We start from the raw sequence: 18380 nt of genomic DNA, 5'->3' as shown, positions 1-18380 counted from the left end.
TCCACATAATGATACAAATCTGAGATGGGTAATCAGTATAGAACAGGCAGATAATTGCATTGGAGTTGGATTGATTACTTTTTCATTTAGAAATATTGGTTTTAAGGAAAAAAAAGAGCCAACAATCAGACAAGTTTATATAATTATATAGCATTCCTCTTTGAGTAATATTTACTTGAATACCATCATTACTTTGTAGAATTAGGTAAGTACTAAACATACAAAAGAGATAGAGGCATTTAACACAAACCTACCATAACATGTTTAATAAATTATATTAGCAAAAAAAAAACCACTGCAATAACCATTTATATTGACAAAATGCATTTCCTCCTCCCCCAGAGGCAAGGAGACCTGGATACTGCAGTTATCCATTCCTGAGATTGTGTATAGAGCAATGCTACAGTGAGCGCACATTTCACCTTAGATCAGCCTCTGACTCTGTGGGAGCATCACTAGTGTTACAATTACACGCTCTAACGGATTGGAACATGCCATGTTTTACTAAAATAACCTTTTAATGAATGATCTATTAAATGTTATTTGTTTGTTAAAAGTAGAATCAATCACCATCTCTTATTTCATATCCCTGTGTGAGGTGTTGACTGTACAGTGTTCACAAACAATGATGGACAATCTCAGTAAAGTGACTGCATCCTGCTGTATCCAGAACCTGGACCCCACAAGAGTCTATGCAGTGGCTGTTGTGGGGTCAGTGATGGAGCTCACTTATATAACTGCCCACAGCAAAGGTCACATGATAAAAATGAATCACGTTAGAATGGGTATGAACTGTAAACCCTGCACATTATAACAGTTTATAATGCTTTCTACACATTTACTTTGTAGATCTTTTTTTATGCAGTGCTTAGTCAATCAGATTGCATCAGTGCATTACTGGGAGCTAGCTTCTGATTGGTGGCTGCACATATGCCTCTTGGAATCGGCTCACCTGATGTGTTCAATTAGCTCTCACTAGTGCTTTGCTGCTGCTTCAACAAAGCATACTAAGTTTATAATTGTATTATCTATCTGAATCATCCTTTAGTAGACCTTTTAATTGACCAACAAAATCAAGTTTTCTTTTTCTCTATAAGCTTTCAAGACCGGTCTCTTCTTCAGATGTAGAGATCTGAGAGGTTGTGAAAGATTATGGAATAAAAAACACCTTTGATTTTGTTGTTCCATAAAAAGGTATCACAATCTACTAGAATCCGAATAATGAAAGAAAACATGGGGGCCTCATGTCTTTATTATCTTTATTTATAAATGTCACTGAACTTAGCTTCTTTACTGTAGGAAACAATATGGAACTTACCACTCTCTTCAGCTGAGCTAATGGAGTCTAGAGGCTGTTTGGCAGAGAGTCCCAAAGTGCCCAACCGTGACGACTGTGGTCCACTCAGGTCAGACATGGAGTGTGCAGAGGACAGGCGCTGTGGGCCTAGCAGGAATGGCTTCTTGGGCTTATTCTTTATCTGGGTCTCTGTGGTTTCTCGGCCAGAATGCAGGGTACTTGTGCTTGTGACAATGGCTGACGATGTATCAGAGCCATCTGTCTTCCTTCCTTTCATTTTGTCCTTTAGTCGGGCAAACGGAGAACGGGTCTTGTCCTTCATGGATAGGTCAAACATGCTGGCGGTCATATTGTTCCTCACAAACTGCACATTGAGCTTTAGCTCCCCTCTTTCCTTATTCCACTTCCCCTGTTTGGATTCCAACTTAAACCACCTGTTGACAATTTAGCAAAAAATAAAAATATGAATTATAAAAGTACAATTGACACTATATAGAAACTAAGTACATACATAATTATATGTCAGATCATTTTATGCTGAATTGACGTCTGGCTAATAAACGTCTGTTTGCCAATAACTGTTAACTAAATAAAATGGGTCTTGAGCAATGTTCCCCCTAAGGCCAGTTTTGTGAGCGGCCCTGCAGTGAAACAGCTAATAAAGGAACCACACCTTGCCGTATTAATTGTGTAGTGTTTGCTAATTGCTCTAATTAACTGTTTCACTGCTGGGCCGCTCACAAAACTGGCCTTAGAGGGAACGCTGGTCTTGATTAACAGAAACATAAATATTTATAAGAAGTGATATCCTTACATCCCTTTAAATGACACAGTATAACTTATCTGTTGTAACAATTAAAGGGACATGAAACACATTTTTTTCCTTTTATGGTTCAAATAGAACATACAGCTTTAAGCAACTTTCCAGTTTACCTATATTATCTAATTTGCGGTTTTCTCTTGGTATCCTTTTGAAGGAGCAGCAATGCACTTCTGGGAGCTAGCTGAGCAACAAGGGTGATCCAATGACAAGAAGCATATATGTGCAGCCACCAATCAGCAGTTAGCTACCAATATTGCATTGCTGCTCCTGAGCCTACCTAGATATGTTTATTTTTACAAAGGATGCCATGAGAATTAAGCAAATTAGATAATAGAAGTAAAGTGGACATGGCCAGCGATTAAAGGGGTTGTGTAACTGTCACTACAGATTGGTTGACTAGCTGTGTCCTTCTCAGAAGGTGTACAGAGCTCCCAAGCCAACTGACAGGGAACCTTTTCTGCTTTTTCCTTACTCTGCTTTTGACCAATTAAAGATACCATGAACATCAGAGATACCGTTATTTATTTTAGATCTTAGAACAAATGGTGGTTCAAGCATGGGCATATGTCTTGTCAATTGCCGATAATATGACATTTTTTAAATAAACAAATCATATCCATAATGCTCAGTATATGCAGTCATTTGTTAGTAAATGTTAAATTCCATGCCTATTTGTAATTTTCCCCATCATTTTCTTTATGCACCAGTTTAAAAGGACAATCTAGTCAAAAATAAACTTTCATGATTCAGATAGAGCATGCAATTTTAAACAACTTTCCAATTTACTTTTAGCATTACATGTGCTTTGTTCTCTTGGTATTCTTAGTTGAAAGATAAACCTAGGTAGGCTCCTATGATAGTTTCTAAGTACTTTAAGGCTGCCTCTTATCACATGCTTTTTTATTTGCTTTTCACAACAGGGGAGTGCTAGTTCATGTGAGCCATATAGATAACATTGTGATTATGCCCGTGGATTGTGGCAGACTGCACTAATTAGCTAAAATGCAAGTCAATCCTATATAATAAATAAATAGTCATGTGATCAGGGGGCTATCAGCAGAGGCTTAGATAAAAGGTAATCACAGAGGTAAAAAGTATATTAATATAACTGTGTTGGTTATGCAAAACTGGGGAATGGGTAATAAAGGGATTATCTTTATTTTAAAACAATAACAATTGTATTGTAGACTGTCCCTTTAATATAACAGTGTTGGTTATGCAAAACTGGGGAATGGGTAATAAAGGGATTATCTTTGCAAACAATAAACAAAAATTCTTGTGTAGACTGTCCCTTTAAGGTTGAGGCAAGATATAGAGCACCAGAGTAAAATATAATTAGAAGAAAAAAAAACACAACTGAGACGTAACACAAAAGCAGATACAGTCACTATTATCCTATGGAGCCTTGTGCGCTGTCACTGAGCCTGCAAAGATTTATCGCTCATGTTCTGTGATAACAACACAATGTGAAACCCAAACTGTTATTTTCATTATTCAAATAGAGCATGGGATTTTAAACAAAGTCTCTAATTTACGTGTATTATCACATTTACTCATTCTATTGGTATTTTTTGTTGAACAACAGAGACGTAAACTCAGGAGCACTATATGGCAGCAGTTTTGTAAGAATGTTATCCATGTGCAAGAGCACTATATGGCAGCACTATTTCCTACTATGTAGTGCTTCAGATGCCTACCTAGGTATCTCTTCAACACAGAATATCAAGGGAACAAAACAAATTTGATAATAGAAGTAATTGGAATCTTTTAAAAAATGGTTTGCTCTGTCTGAATCACAGAAGAACATGTTTGGGTTGTATATCCCTTTAAAGGGAGAGAAAGGTCAACATTTAAATATAGATGGGTGCATGTCAGTTTTAGACACAAGCATTTTTGTAATCTAGGTCCATTAATAAAAAAAACAAAAGGCTTCTTGTGAGTGCCCTGTGCACACCACCCTTTCCCAGAGAGTCAGCCGTCTTCCCTGATACGGTACACACGAGCGCCCTGATGCTTTAGCCACACCTAGCATATGTGCGTATACCACTGAAACAGTAATAACTTTTACTAGAAGCATTTGTGCATCACAAACATTCTTCTATCTAAAATTGAAATGCACCACCCTCATTTTGGCCTTTCTAGCCATTTAAAGGGACAGTGTACTGTGATGTATTCTATCCTTTTTGCAGATAGCTACTTTACCATGATCCTCACATATACTGAGACATGAACCCCAACATTTTCCTTTTATGATTCAGATCAAGTGTAAACTTTCTAATTTACATCTATCGTCAAATGTTCTTTGTTCTATTGGTATCTTATGTTAAAAGGCAGGGATGTAAGCTCAGGAGCGTACAAATGTCAGGAACACTATATAGCAGCCGTTTTGCAAGCGCACTAGATGCCAGCACAATTACTATGGGAACAAATCAAATTTAATTATAGAAAAAAATCGGAAACTTTTTGTAAATTGTATGCTCTGTGCGAATTACAAAATAAATCTTTTGGTTTCGTATCCCTGTAAACACATTCACATAACCAACACGTGTAATAAAAAGGCAATGCAATAGCACTTCATTTGAATTACAGATAAGTAGGGTTTTTTTTCTGGCAAATGTCAGTTCGTTAATTCCTTCTTTTTTTTCCTGACCCTATATCATGTGACATCCATCAGCCAATCACAAAACACATATATATTGTGCACTCTTGCACATGTTCAGTAGAAGCTGATGCCTCAGAAAGTGTGCAAATAAAAAAAAATGTGCACATTTTGATAACAGAAGTAAATTGTAAAGCTTTTTTTTTTAAAAAAAATGATCAGAATCATGAAAGTGTTATTTGAGTGTCCCTTTAATTAACTGTTATAGAAAGGCTATGTAAACAAGAATGTTTATACATAAATCACTCTACCAGTGGGGGTTGGGCAGGGAGTCACTAAAATGTTGATTTCCCATTGTTCTCTCCAAGTATTTGTATATTGAGATAAGATAAGGAGGATTTTATGTAAATAATATAGAGATAATCTAATGAGGTCTGCTCTCCCTGGAAACTTAGCCCATTCTATTGGATTGTGATTTCAATAAACAGATATAGCTATTTCATATGCAAAAATAAACATACAAGGAACACCTCACCATATATTTTATACTCTGCAGCTGATAAAACAAATAATTGCAAAGACATTAAATGGAAAGCAATTTTACAGTACACTTTCTTTTTAATACGTAATCTTGAAATTCTAAAACAATAAATATACAAACTGGGGGAGCTGAAATTTTAAATGAAGACTACGTGTGACAACAATGTTGCCTTAGTATCAATCAAGAAAATAGAGAGACGCACTCACTGAGACAGAACAATAGCTAGAAAAACTTCTGTGCTTGTCCACAAGGCCAGTGCCACTCAGGGTGCAGTCTCTATCAATGTCAGGAACAATATTGCTGTGACATAAAGAATATGAGTACATCTCTGTATTAGTTTCAAGTTTAACATTTACACCAGTGTTTTTCAACCAGTGTGCCGTGAGAGATCCTCAGGTGTGCCGCGGCAGACTGACAACAGTGCGGGGTGTGCCTCTTTCAAATTTTGAAATATTGGGAGGTATGTGACAGGCTCATCAGGAATCATTTACAACCATGACATACTGACATTCATTCACAGACAATCATTATGATTGTGAATGAATGTCAATATGTCTTGTATAGTTTGTAGGAGGCATGGCATTACAGCACAGCAGTGTGTGGATATATATATCCTGTATTAGGCTACAATGTGTGATTTTCTAAACTTTTGGGATGGTGGTGTGCCACAGGATTTTTTAATGTAAAAAAGTGTGCCACGGCAAAGAAAAGGTTGCAAATCACTGATTTAGACAACTGTTGTCTCACTTTTTTTTCCAAGATAAAAAATTAACCATATTTAAATGTTGCTCATTCACATGAATGATACAAAAATGTAATACAATGTAACTTTCATGCAGGAACCCCATTTCTCAAGGCAGTGCTTTGTTTTATCCAGTACATATGGGCAGGTAAATGGAATGGTTGGGAAACACTGGTCTAGACCCACTGAAGGCTAACCTTGGTACCCCTGGTGTTCCAGAACTACATTTCCCATGATGCTCAACTAGACTGCAGAGTGCCTAAGTATCACGGTCTGACAAGGATAGCCATCACTAGTCTAGATTCTAGAACCACCCCCGAAATAACAGGAGTGCATCATAGCATTAGATATTGGCACTTGTTCTAGCCAAAATAATTACTTGTATTTTTGTAACCTCTTGCTTATTTTAAAACTTATTTATAGACAATCGGGCTGCTAGCATGGGGTGTCAATCAATTCGATTGTATACGATCAGGCGGATTGATGTCTGCAGCCTCAGAGGAGGCGTACGGGTTAAGGAGCAGCGTTCTTAAGACTGCTGCTTCTTAACTGCTGTTGCTGGCGAGCCTGAAGGCTCGCGCGGAAACAGCTGCATTGGGGCCGATTGACAGCTTGTTAAATTGGCCCCATAGACAGTATATAATGGTCTGTATTAAATGGACAGTATACTATAAAAAAAATTCCCTTAATGTGTTTCCAATTACTTTTTTTTTACAAGCTGCAAAGTATAAAATGTATGAGATTTGCTTTTTTAAGGCTTATTTGTGTATATGAATTAGCTGATTTTGTGTTTTGAAGCCATAACCTAATAAAATGGGTTGAGCTTCTAGGTATAATCAGATCTCATTACTTTATCACATTGTGTACATATACGTGCTTCTTTATCTTATATCTGTCCATAAACCAATCACTAATACTTTAGTATTTAATTGTATTACCATATTTCTTCTATAACCCACTGGGAGTGTAATTTCTTCTACTGGCTTGGTTTACACAATTTATCTATAGCTTGGCCTTGATGCCAATATAAGGGTAATGGAAATACTTGTAAACAATTTAATAAACTCCAGCAGGTAAAATGGGAACAAATTAAAGGGGAGACAATTTTTGAGTAAACTGTCCCTTTAATGAGGGTTGACACCTTTCTTGTAAAAAAAAAAATGCCGGCCTAGCTTATTAGCTTAAAGTGAAGGTCAATTTTGATCAATTAGTGCCCAGTTTTTAATAATCATATTAAAACAAGGGCACTTTAATTCATCATAATTGACATTTCACTCTTTTTCTTCAAAAACTTACCTTTTCATTCTGGCAGCCGCTCCAGCGATTCCCACGGCCGTCGGAAGCCTCTGCAGACATCAGAAATGACGAATCCGGCTTCTTCCAATCACTGCTTCCCTAGGCCTGATGCAACGCCGTGATTGGAGGAAGCCGGATTCGTCATTTTGGAACCGCGAAGACGGCTTGTGACGGGCGGAGGAAGTGCTGGAGCGGCTGCCAGGATTAAAAGGTAAGTTTTTGAATAAAACAAGTGAAATGTCAATTTTGATGAATTAAAGTGTCCTTGTTTTCAATAGGATTATTAAAAACCGGGCACTAATTCATCAAAATTGACCTTTACTTTAAATTTGCAGAAATAATTAGTCAGCATAATTTAAAATTTAAATTTGATAGGACTGATTTTATATGATGATTTGTTTATAATTAGACTCCATCCCACTCAGAACAAGTTTCACAATAACGAGGCTTTTATTTATTTATTCATTAAATTCTAAATTGACCTGAACTTTAAAAATACCGACCATTTTGGTAAAAAAAATATTGGCTGGTTGACAACCCTAACCACCGTATACATTTGCGATACCCGATTTCCCTAACTAAGTATATCAACGGTTATTAGAAGAACCCGTGATAAAGAGGTCCCACTGTAGTCATTACAAGCAGATAATATCAAGTCGATTTGTAAAAAAAAACATTTTAGATATTTTCTTAAAGAAATGGACTGTAATTTTATAATTATGCAGATAATTGTCTTCAATGCTGTATTGTTAAATGAAAAAATAAAACATAAAAAGGGACACAAGGTGACCAGCGCTGCTCCTACGCGGCTACACAGATGATGAAACACATTTTAAATCACTGCTCTTTGCAGGTTTTCAGGGACTTTTTTCCCTTAGCAGGTTACAGTATACCCCGCAGGTGCCAGCAAGCTGGCGATCTGAATCCAACAAGAGAATCCTGTCACTGTTAAAACAATTTGCACTCTGCTGGCTCAAGCACTGAGACTCCCCGCCAAGCCTGATAACTCGTATTGCTCCTGCTGATCAGACGAAAGCTTTTGTGTGAGCTCAATATGCCACTTAGTCCATATCATACAGGTAGCAGGAACAGAGTCTCATTCACAGCAAAAGAAAAACACATTTAGAAAGTTTGTCACTTATTCTTCCGTCCCCACCACATACCGGCCAGGAGCCTACAAAGTTTAGCTAGAATGTGCAACACAAGTAGGAAAATCTTAGATCAAGACGTCAATGGCCAATTGGAATTGTTCCTGTTTACAAATCATCACTTTCAGGAGTTTGGCATCAATGCACATTTTCACAGTGGCTCTAAATCAGAACATATTCATTAACTTTGAAAATGAAAGAGATAGTAAAGTATGATACAGACAGAGCATGCTATTGTAAACAAATTTCTAATTTGCTTCTATTATCCAACTTGCTTCCTTCTCTTGGTATCTTTTGTTGAAAGGCATACCTAGGTAGGTTTAGGAATGTATTACTGGGAGCTAGCGGCTCTTGTCATTGGTTCACGTGATGTATTATTCTAGCTCCCAGTAGTGCTTTGCTGCTCCACCAACAAAAGATAACAAGAGAATGAAGCAAATTTGTTATTAAAAGTAAAACAGAGAGTTGTTTAAAATTGTGTGATTTATATGAATCATTAAAAACAGGTGGGTTTCAGAATATGAAATGAAAATAAAGAATTATTTTAAAACAATAGGACTTTAAACAATCTTTAAAGAAGACAAAAAAACGTCTCTAGCAGTTTATCCCAGCCTCATTGAAGTTAAAGGGACACAAGTCAGGATTTAACTGTTATAATTCAGAAAGAGAATTTATAAATGAGAAAATATTAACAAATTATTAACACACAAACATCAGAGAGGGCAACATTACTACTATCAGTAATATAAGGGCAAGCAGTTTTGTAGTGACATTTGCGGATAACAGTGTTAGCGCACACATTTATGATAACTTTTATTGCTGGAATACCCTTGGTGAATATAACAATTGTTAAAGGTCAGATTTTAACCTACAAAGAAAATAAATATGGATTAAAGTGAAAGTCAATCCAAGTGTTTGTGAAAAGCTAGGATTTACCATTGGAACAAATAAAGGGGACTTTTAGTCATGAAGTATAAAATACTTCATGCAGAAAGCTCCTTTACTTGTTTCAACCGTTCGCCACACTGAGCTGCTCAAGCAGCCCACGGTAGAATGCTGTTTTGCTAAGAGGTGACATTTCCACCTTTTTAAAAAGAATTATTTTTTTTAGAAATAAAAAAACATTTGCTAAGGACTTGCTTAGCAAATGTTTTTTATTTCTTTGTGCAATTTCGGATTGTAACTTCAGTGTGGTAGTAGTTGTATGGTGGGGCCAGGGGTCCATAAAAACACATTTTATGAACTTTAAATGAGTAGTAGATTTTTTTTCTGACAATTTTAAAAGTTATGTCTTTTTCCACTCCCCCTGTACCATGTGACAGCCATCAGCCAAACACAAATGCATACACCTACCATGTGACAGCCATCCACAAATGCATACACACTTATACTTGCACATGCTCAGTAGGAGCTGGTGACTCAAAAAGTTTAAATATACAAAGACTGTGCACATTTTGTTAATGGAAGTAAATTGGAAAGTTGTTTAAAATGGCATGCTCTATCCGAATATTGAAAGTTTAATTTTGATTGAGTGTCCCTTTTTTAATGAGCATTTACAGGAAGTATCTATCAGCCAATCAGAATTAGCAGGAACTATCAGCCAATAAGTAGTATTGGTATTAAAATTTAGCTCTGAAAATAAAGCAATTTCTAACTCTGACTTTTCAAGGCTAACAACGCTACATATATGTCCCTAATTGTCTTTAATTGATAGCAACTGCAAAACAATTCCCTTTATACTAACGTTATGACAGTGACTAGCAGACTAAAGCCCAGATTAGCTCCTCCAATAAGGCAAAAGTAGGGTGGAGTTTGGCTTTTGGAAAAAAAATGCAGTAAAAAGGATGTTATTCTGTTTTTAAAAATGAAGACGTGGCTGACATGTAATTTTATAGCAACACAACAGAAAGGTCTTGTAACTACAAGGTGTTTACTGTCCCTTTAATGAGATATACAGTTCACAAGGTAAAAATGTATTTTAAAACAATCCCTAAAGAACTTTATAGAGTCTTTTCAGAAAAGAGAGCTTCAGAGAATTAGGCCCTAACTGTCAGAGGAGATAAGATAACGTAGGTTACAACATGGTTGCACCCAGTACAATTATAGACACTAGCATTTGACACATATTGTTTTAATACTTAGACAAATAAAAATGTATTAAAATGCATCTATGTACTCTCCACCTAATCATTGCTTTGAATAGATCATTATGTCTAGCATTTTAGTGTTCCTTTAAAAAATATACATTTTTGCAGCAGTTTTAACTTTTTGGAATTTGTTCCCTTTAAATAAGGTGCTGTCTTACCTCCTGGTATGGGAAGGAGACAAGCCCAGTACAATAAAGCACTGCATGACATGAGAGTTCTGCTACATTTACACCTTTTGCTTTGTATTTTATATTGATTTACACTTCAGATTAAAGTTTATTACATTAATAGAACATAAAATAGAAAGTGCAATGCTTAAATGTAATAATACTGAAAGGACCCAAATTGAAGTGTAAAGTAATGTAAAATACAAAGCACAACATGTAAATGAACAAAACTCTCATATCATGTAGTGCTATATTGCACTGGGCTTATCTGTCCTTTATATACAGAAATGAGAGAGATTTTGCAGTGCTGGAGAGTTCCACCCTTTTCTTTTGAGTATTCAGTGACTTCACCCCCTGTGAAGTCTGCACTACAATTTCTCTCCAAGCTGGAGAATCCTTTGATCATCAGACTTTTAGAGAGAACAATTAAAATTTAATATTTTAGTATCTCTCTTCCCCCCTTCCCTAACGGGAGTATAAAGTATAATTTAATCTTAACATTCTTGTTTACATATACTTTCTAGAACCAGTACTTAAGTACTTACATTTTCACTAAAGGTGGGGATACAACAGGTAAAATCAGCTATGTCAAAAAAGGTATATAAGCTTTTTTATAAACTATTTAATACACTCAAGTAGGTAAAGTAAATAGTTGGGAACTCATAAAAGGGGAGAATAAAATACAATACACTGTCCCTTTAATGCATACCCCACTGCCAAAACAATTGTTTTATTAGTTCAGTCATAGGGCGGTATGGCCAATCAGAAGTTGTTCCGCCCGCGCCATTGCAATGGTTAAACACATTTTACATAGTTATATTCAATAATAAAATACACATCAGGGCATTTATGTCCCTTTAATTGGGAGGTTGAGAAGATCATTATTTCCAAAGAGCTGGTTACTTTATTCCTTTAGGGGGGATGCAGAGGTATATGGTTACTTTAGGCCTGACCAATGGCAGATCTAGCACAGCACACTGATTAGTCAAAGTAACCAATAGCAGAACCCTTCACTCCTTTGTACCTTATATAAGTCAGAAAAAACACCCCTCACATAACATAACACAGTTTATTATCCTATGTGATTCCACCTATTCCATCTTTAATAGGAAAAACAAATATGGTTTAAAAAAAACAAAATCTGAAACAGCTGTTTATCAGACTAATATCACACAATTAATGAATGACAGTAAAGTTACAACAATGCAGTTTCCTAAAAACCCAACTCTACTCAGTATCACTCTTTGACACCCTATGCAATAAAAGTGAGAGGTGGGCTGTGATTCACCCCTTGGTTGCCAGAGAAATTTAAAAAAAAACACTGTGGTAGGGAGTAACCCCTTGGCTGCCAGAGCGGTCAGCAAAGCACTGCATTGTGGTAGATGGGCTGTGATTAATCCCTTAGTTACCAGAGAGGTCAGCAAAGCACTGCATTGTGGTAGATGGGCTGTGATTAACCCCTTAGTTACCAGAGCGGTCAGCAAAGCACTGCATTGTGGTAGATGGGCTGTGATTAATCCTTTAGTTACCAGAGAGGTCAGCAAAGCACTGCATTGTGGTAGATGGGCTGTGATTAACCCCTTAGTTACCAGAGCGGTCAGCAAAGCACTGCATTGTGGTAGGTGGGCTGTGATTAATCCCTTAGTTACCAGAGAGGTCAGCAAAGCATAGCATAACACTGACAGTGGTAGGGAGTAACCCCTTGGCTGCCAGAGCGGTCAGCAAAGCACTGCATTGTGGTAGATGGGCTGTGATTAATCCCTTAGTTACCAGAGAGGTCAGCAAAGCACTGCATTGTGGTAGATGGGCTGTGATTAATCCCTTAGTTACCAGAGAGGTCAGCAAAGCATAGCATAACACAGACAGTGGTAGATGAGCTGTGAAGAACCCCTCGGCTGCCAGAGAGGGTAGTAAAGCACTGCATAACACTGACAGTGGTAGATGGGCTGTGAGTAACCCATTGGTTGCCAGAGCAGTCTGCAAAGCACTGTACAACTATGGGATGCAGTTGTCTTTAGTTAAGGGATTACATGTTCTGCCAGTGAACTCAGAAGAGGATCAGTTATCAGACAAGGGGAAGGGGCAAAACTAAAAATGTTATGAATGTGCTCACTGAGGTTCTAACATTATAGTATTATAGCAGCAGGTGCTATTAAAGCTCGCCAAGAACAGACTAAACAAAATAGGCCAAAGTTATTTATTAGTGGAATGAGCTACACGGCAGATTAGTTTAATCATGAAGCAGCAGGGTGGGCAGGCCCATGATATTTTGGAAAAGAGCGTTTACTGCAGGCGCTGATATATATTTTAAGTGACATAAAATTCTTCCGTGTTGAAATGCTCAAATTACCAGACATCATATGTTTTTACTTCAAGTTATCCAATTTCTATATGATAAAATGTGATGCATTCTAAATGTGTAAATGCTACGTTCAGTTGGTGGTGCCATTAAACAATGTGATATGCTCTAATTTGCTGCAGGGGTAGACAAATAGGTTTACAATTTAGGAACCAGTAAAAATATTTAGGAGCCTGAAAATGGTATTTATTTCATGTAATTGGCAAGAGTCCATGAGCTAGTGACGTATGGGATATACATTCCTACCAGGAGGGGGCAAAGTTTCCCAAACCTCAAATGCCTATAAATACACCCCTCACCACACCCACAATTCAGTTTTACAAACTTTGCCTCCTATGGAGGTAGTGAAGTCAGTTTGTGCTTGATTTTTATGATTTCTTCTATGATAAGCGCTTCTAAGCATTCTGAAGCCCAATTCCTCTCAGAGTACAGTGTTTGTCAGAGGGATGTGACGGGAGTATCGCTTTTTGATTTTATGGTTTTCCTCACGGGAAATATTTTCAAAGGTTCTCTGTTATCGGTCGTAGGGATTCATCTCCTACCTCCCTTTTCAGATCGACGAGATACTCTCATATACCATTACCTCTGCTGATAGTTTTCAGTACTGGTTTGGCTATCTGCTATATGTGGATGGGTGTCTTTCGGTAAGTATGTATCATTGTTTAAGACACTCTCAGCTATGGTTTGGCGTTTTATGTATTAATATAAAGTTTTAAATATATGTATTTTACTTATATTTGCCATGAGTCAGGTCTATGTATAGTTCCTTTTGCAGGCTAAACGGTTTCAGTATAGGAATAATGTTGGGAAGTTTATTTAAACTTTTTTATTACCTGGGGTTCAGTCTTTTTCTAATTTGACTTGTTTTTCCATTTTTTTCGTGGGCAAATCTAGGTTCGCAAGGACACAAAATGCTGTTTTTTATTGCGTCATTCTTGGTGCAAAAATTTTTTGGTGCAAAGTTGCGCCTTTGATGATGCAAATTTCGTAATTTCCTGCGTCTTTGTTGACGCTAGTTGTTTTGGCGCGAAAATTGCATTTGTTATGATGCGAGTTGTGTCATTTTTCTGGTGTTGGTTTTGCGCCAAAAATGTTTAACTTTCTTTTGCGTAATGCGTCATTCTTGGCGCCAAATTTAGTTATTGTGCCTCTCTACCTCTATTGCTTGCTGTTTTCATGAATTTGAAAGCTATTATGCCTGCTTTTTTACTTTATTTTTCTATCTACTGAAACTGTTACATTGTGGAAATTGAATGTTTTGCCTAATGTTATTTTTCTTTTTCTGTTACTTTTTGCGAGATGTCTCATTCTGATCCTGGCTCTGATGTTACTGTAGAAACTATGATGCCCTGAAACATAATTCTACACAGCTAAGTGTGTTCTTTTTATTATTAAGCTGTTGTTATTTTCTCCAGCTCAATTATGTGGCATTTATTTATTTTATTTTATGCTAATAATGTTTCTACATCTACAATGACATTTACTGTTTTTACTTACTCAGTTCATGTACTTGGATTTCATCTGCAAATATCACATGCTATTGCTTTTATCATAAAAGGTTATGACTGCTATTATGCCTTTAAATAAACTTACAAAGTCTTTTCAAAATTGTTAAGATATAATTAATTTTGTTCTGACCGACAGCATACTTAATTTTATTCTACTGATGAAGGTTTTCTTAGGTTCAAAGGATCGTGTATCAGAGACAGTTTTGTTAAAAATTCTCCTTATTTCTTATTTGCTCACTTTGTTCTTTGTTAAGGAAAATGTGTTATTTTTAGCATTTAGGAGCCTAGTCCTCCTATTAACTGTGTTATTTTAAAATCTGGATTTTAAGATTTTAAATTTGCTCTTGAGGTTTTTTCCTATTCAAGATACTATCTGTATTATGTTCTAAAGAATGGTTTATCCTGATTCCCTTTTGGGACTGTACTACTATTTCTATGGAAATTGGTACTTATTTTTAGGATTCTTTAGAGTTTGAATATAACCTTAGTAGAGCATATTCACGTACTGTTTATATTTTTAGCTCAGCTTTATCTGTGGCTGACATTACTGTTCTTTCAACCTTTTGTTGAACAGTTAGCATAAGCAGTTTTAGATTCTCAAGTATATAACTCTGTTTATTTACTTCTAATGTATTCCTTGTATTATATGTTTACTATATCTATTATTATGATTTCAAATATTTTTTATTATCGCTAGCTTGTTAGGATAATAATTTGCTTGATTTCTATTATCTCCTCTATTTGGAGGTTTAGAGTTTTTTCTGCCCTACTTTTAGTCCAGTGATGTAGATCAGTTGGTGAATGTCCTGACTACAAATGCTTGTTCTAGATCCAAGGGTCATAGATACATATTCCGGCATGGTTAATACAGCCCTTTGAGGTCAATTTATTGTGTACCATTTATTTGGGTAATAATAACAACTGTTTTATCAGCTGCTAATTTGGTTAACTCCGAGTGTAAGCACTGAAAAAAAGTTTTTTTTTGTATCCTTCTGGGAGAAAAACGCTATATAAAATACTAGTTATTAGTCTGCCTGAAGGTTCGGTTCTCAAACCAGTCCTTCTGGTGGGGGGTAGATTAGATTGTTTTTGGATGAACTCAGTCCAAAATCTATATTATTCTTAGGGTTTGAATAGATTTTTAGAATGAGACCTTCTATGGGAAGAATCTCTCTCAGTACACTCTGAATTTTTTTCAGGAGTGATTATACCAGTTCTTTAGTAAAAACAGGGATTGGGTTTCTATTCAATTCTATTCTTTGTCCCAAAGAAGAGAGGTTGAGAGGTTTATTCAGTCCAATCTTGGTTCTGAAGACTTTATATTGTTTTGTTAGAGTCTCAACTTTCAAATTGGCGATTATAAGGACTATTATGCCTTTTTGTTCAGCAAGATCATTTCATGTTATTTCCATTTTACAGGATGTTTATCCTCATATTTTATTTCATTCAGACCACTTGTGGATTCTGAGAATCTCTTTTTTAGATAAGCTTTACCAATTTGTCACTTTTCCATTTGGTCTAGTGGCAGCTTTATGATTCTTTTCAAAGGTTCTGGTGCCCTTCTTTCTGTAATAAGATAGTATGGTATTGTGATGATTCCTTATTTGGATGGTATCTTGGTATTAGCTTAATCTTTTCTTTTATTGGAATCTCTCATGAATCAACTAGTTTTGTTTCTTCAAGACATGGTTAGAGGATTTAATTTACCTAAGAGTTTGTGATTCCAACGACAAGGATCACCTCTTTTTGGGTTTCTAGATGGATTCTGTGTTCATGTCTTTGTCTTTATTGGAGAAAAGTCAATTGTAATTGGTGTTAGCCAGTCTAACTTACAGTCTAGAACATTCCTTTCAGTGGCTATGTGCATGGAAGTTTTAGGTCTCATAGCTGCAGCATTGGGCGTGGTTCCCTTTGCTCGTTTTTCCTCTGAGACCTCTTTTGCTTTGCATACTGAATCAATGGTGCAGGGATTGTTTTCAGATATCACAGTTGATATTCTTAAACCGTAACACTCAACTCTCTCTGTTTTGGTGATTAGACTATCATCGTTTCCAATCGAGGCGAGGTTTCCAATCGATATTTTAGAACTCTGTGCTATTTTCAGAGCTTTTCAGGCTTGGCTTCTTTTAGGAGATAACTTTTCAATTTGCTTTCAGACAGACAATATCACAGCTGTGGCATATGTCAATCATCAAATAGGGACTCACAGTTCCTTAGCAATTTAGAAGTATCTTGAATACATTCTTAGATGGAGTTCATCTCCTGTCTAATTTCTAGACATTTGGGAGGTGGATTATCTCAGCCGTCAGTCTTTACATCCAGGAGAGTGGTATCTCTATACCGATGTGTTTTCTCAATTTCCCAGGTACCTTTTCAGGTCCAGGGATCATCAGGCAGAAATGGTGGATGCATTAGCAGTGTCTTGGTTTTGCAATCCGACTACATCTTTCCGCCTCTGTTTTTTTCTTCTACGGGTGATTTCCAAGATCATATTGGAATAGTCTCATGTGTTTCTGATAGCATCAGCCTGGCCTCACAGGTTTTGGTATGTAGATCTTGTTCAGATGTCCAGTTGCCATCTTTGGCCAGTCCTCTTGTTTTAGGGGCTATTTTTCCATCGGGATCTCAAATTACTAATTTGATGGGATGGAAATTGATTAGTGTTTAGTCATAGAGGTTTCTCTGACTCAGTTTTTATCACTATGTTGCAGGCTTATAAGTCTGTTTCAAGGAACATGTATTATCAGGTTTGGAAAAACCTATATTTTATGGTGTTCTCATAAATTCTCTTGATAAGTTTGTCTGCAAATTTTTTGAAGGGACAAATCTCTTTTCTTTCTGTTTTATTTCCTAGAAAGATTGTTTAAACTTCCTGATATTCACGGTTTTGTTCAGGCTGGTTGGTATCAAGCCTGTTCATTTATTAATTTCTCATTTTTGGAGTCTTATTTGGTTTAAAGATTTTGCAGGCTCTTTCTTTTGAGCCTATATTTTCTTTGAAGATTATCCACTTTCTCTTGTGTGTCTCCTTATCTGATTTTTTCATCTAGATAAGTTGTTTTGTGGACTTCTTTTTTTCCTAAGGTTAAACAACATTAGTAGAGAATTTGTTGTTCCTTCTTTGTGTCCTAATCCTAAAGAATTCTTTAAGAGTTCTTTACATCCTTCGGATGTGGTAAGAGCTTTATAATTCTATATCAAGGTTACTGGGATTTCAGAAGACTTCTAGAATATTTTTTTGTTTTTCTGGTTCCAGAAAAGCTTAGAAATCCTCTGCCATTTCTTTAGCATCCTTGTTAAAGCTTTTGCTTTTCAAGGCTTATTTGGGGGCAGGGCAGGCTCCGCCTCAGAGATTTACAGCTCATTCTACTAAATTCAGTAGCCATTTCTTGGGCTTTTTCAGAATGAAGCTTCAGTTGATCAAATTTGCAAATCAGTAATTTGGTCTTCTTTGCATACTTTTATTGTTTTTACCATTTTGATGTATTTTGCTTGTTCTGAAGCAGTCTTTGGTAGAAAAGTTCTTTAGGCAGCTGTCTCAGTTTGATTCTACTACTTTTGATTTAAGTTTTTTTAAGAAAAACTTAATTATTGTGTGGATTTAGTTTCTCAGTGAAAATAGCTGTTGTTATTGTATCCATCCCTCTCTAGTGACTCTTCTGTGGACTTCCACATTTTGGTTATTGCTATCCCATACGTCACTAGCTCATGGACTCTTGCCAGTTACATAAATTATGTTTTCATTCATGTAAG

The 18380-nt window shown here is 36.3% G+C and overlaps 1 protein-coding gene across 2 annotated transcripts in view; it reads right to left on the bottom strand.

Moving 5' to 3' along the window:
- Window positions 1-18380, bottom strand: part of RAB11FIP2 (RAB11 family interacting protein 2) — a 110211-nt gene that overhangs the window by 53111 nt on the left and 38720 nt on the right. For both annotated transcript variants that reach the window (XM_053692677.1, XM_053692676.1), the window contains exon 2: window positions 1319-1731. In XM_053692677.1, the coding sequence (XP_053548652.1) occupies window positions 1319-1731 (413 nt within the window). The remainder of the gene's footprint in view (window positions 1-1318; window positions 1732-18380) is intronic.

This window comes from Bombina bombina, chromosome 9 (genome assembly GCF_027579735.1).
Source record: "Bombina bombina isolate aBomBom1 chromosome 9, aBomBom1.pri, whole genome shotgun sequence".
NCBI classification, from domain to species: domain Eukaryota; kingdom Metazoa; phylum Chordata; class Amphibia; order Anura; family Bombinatoridae; genus Bombina; species Bombina bombina.
The sequence above is the reverse complement of the archived record's forward strand: the minus strand, read 5'-3'. Positions and strand labels throughout refer to the sequence as shown.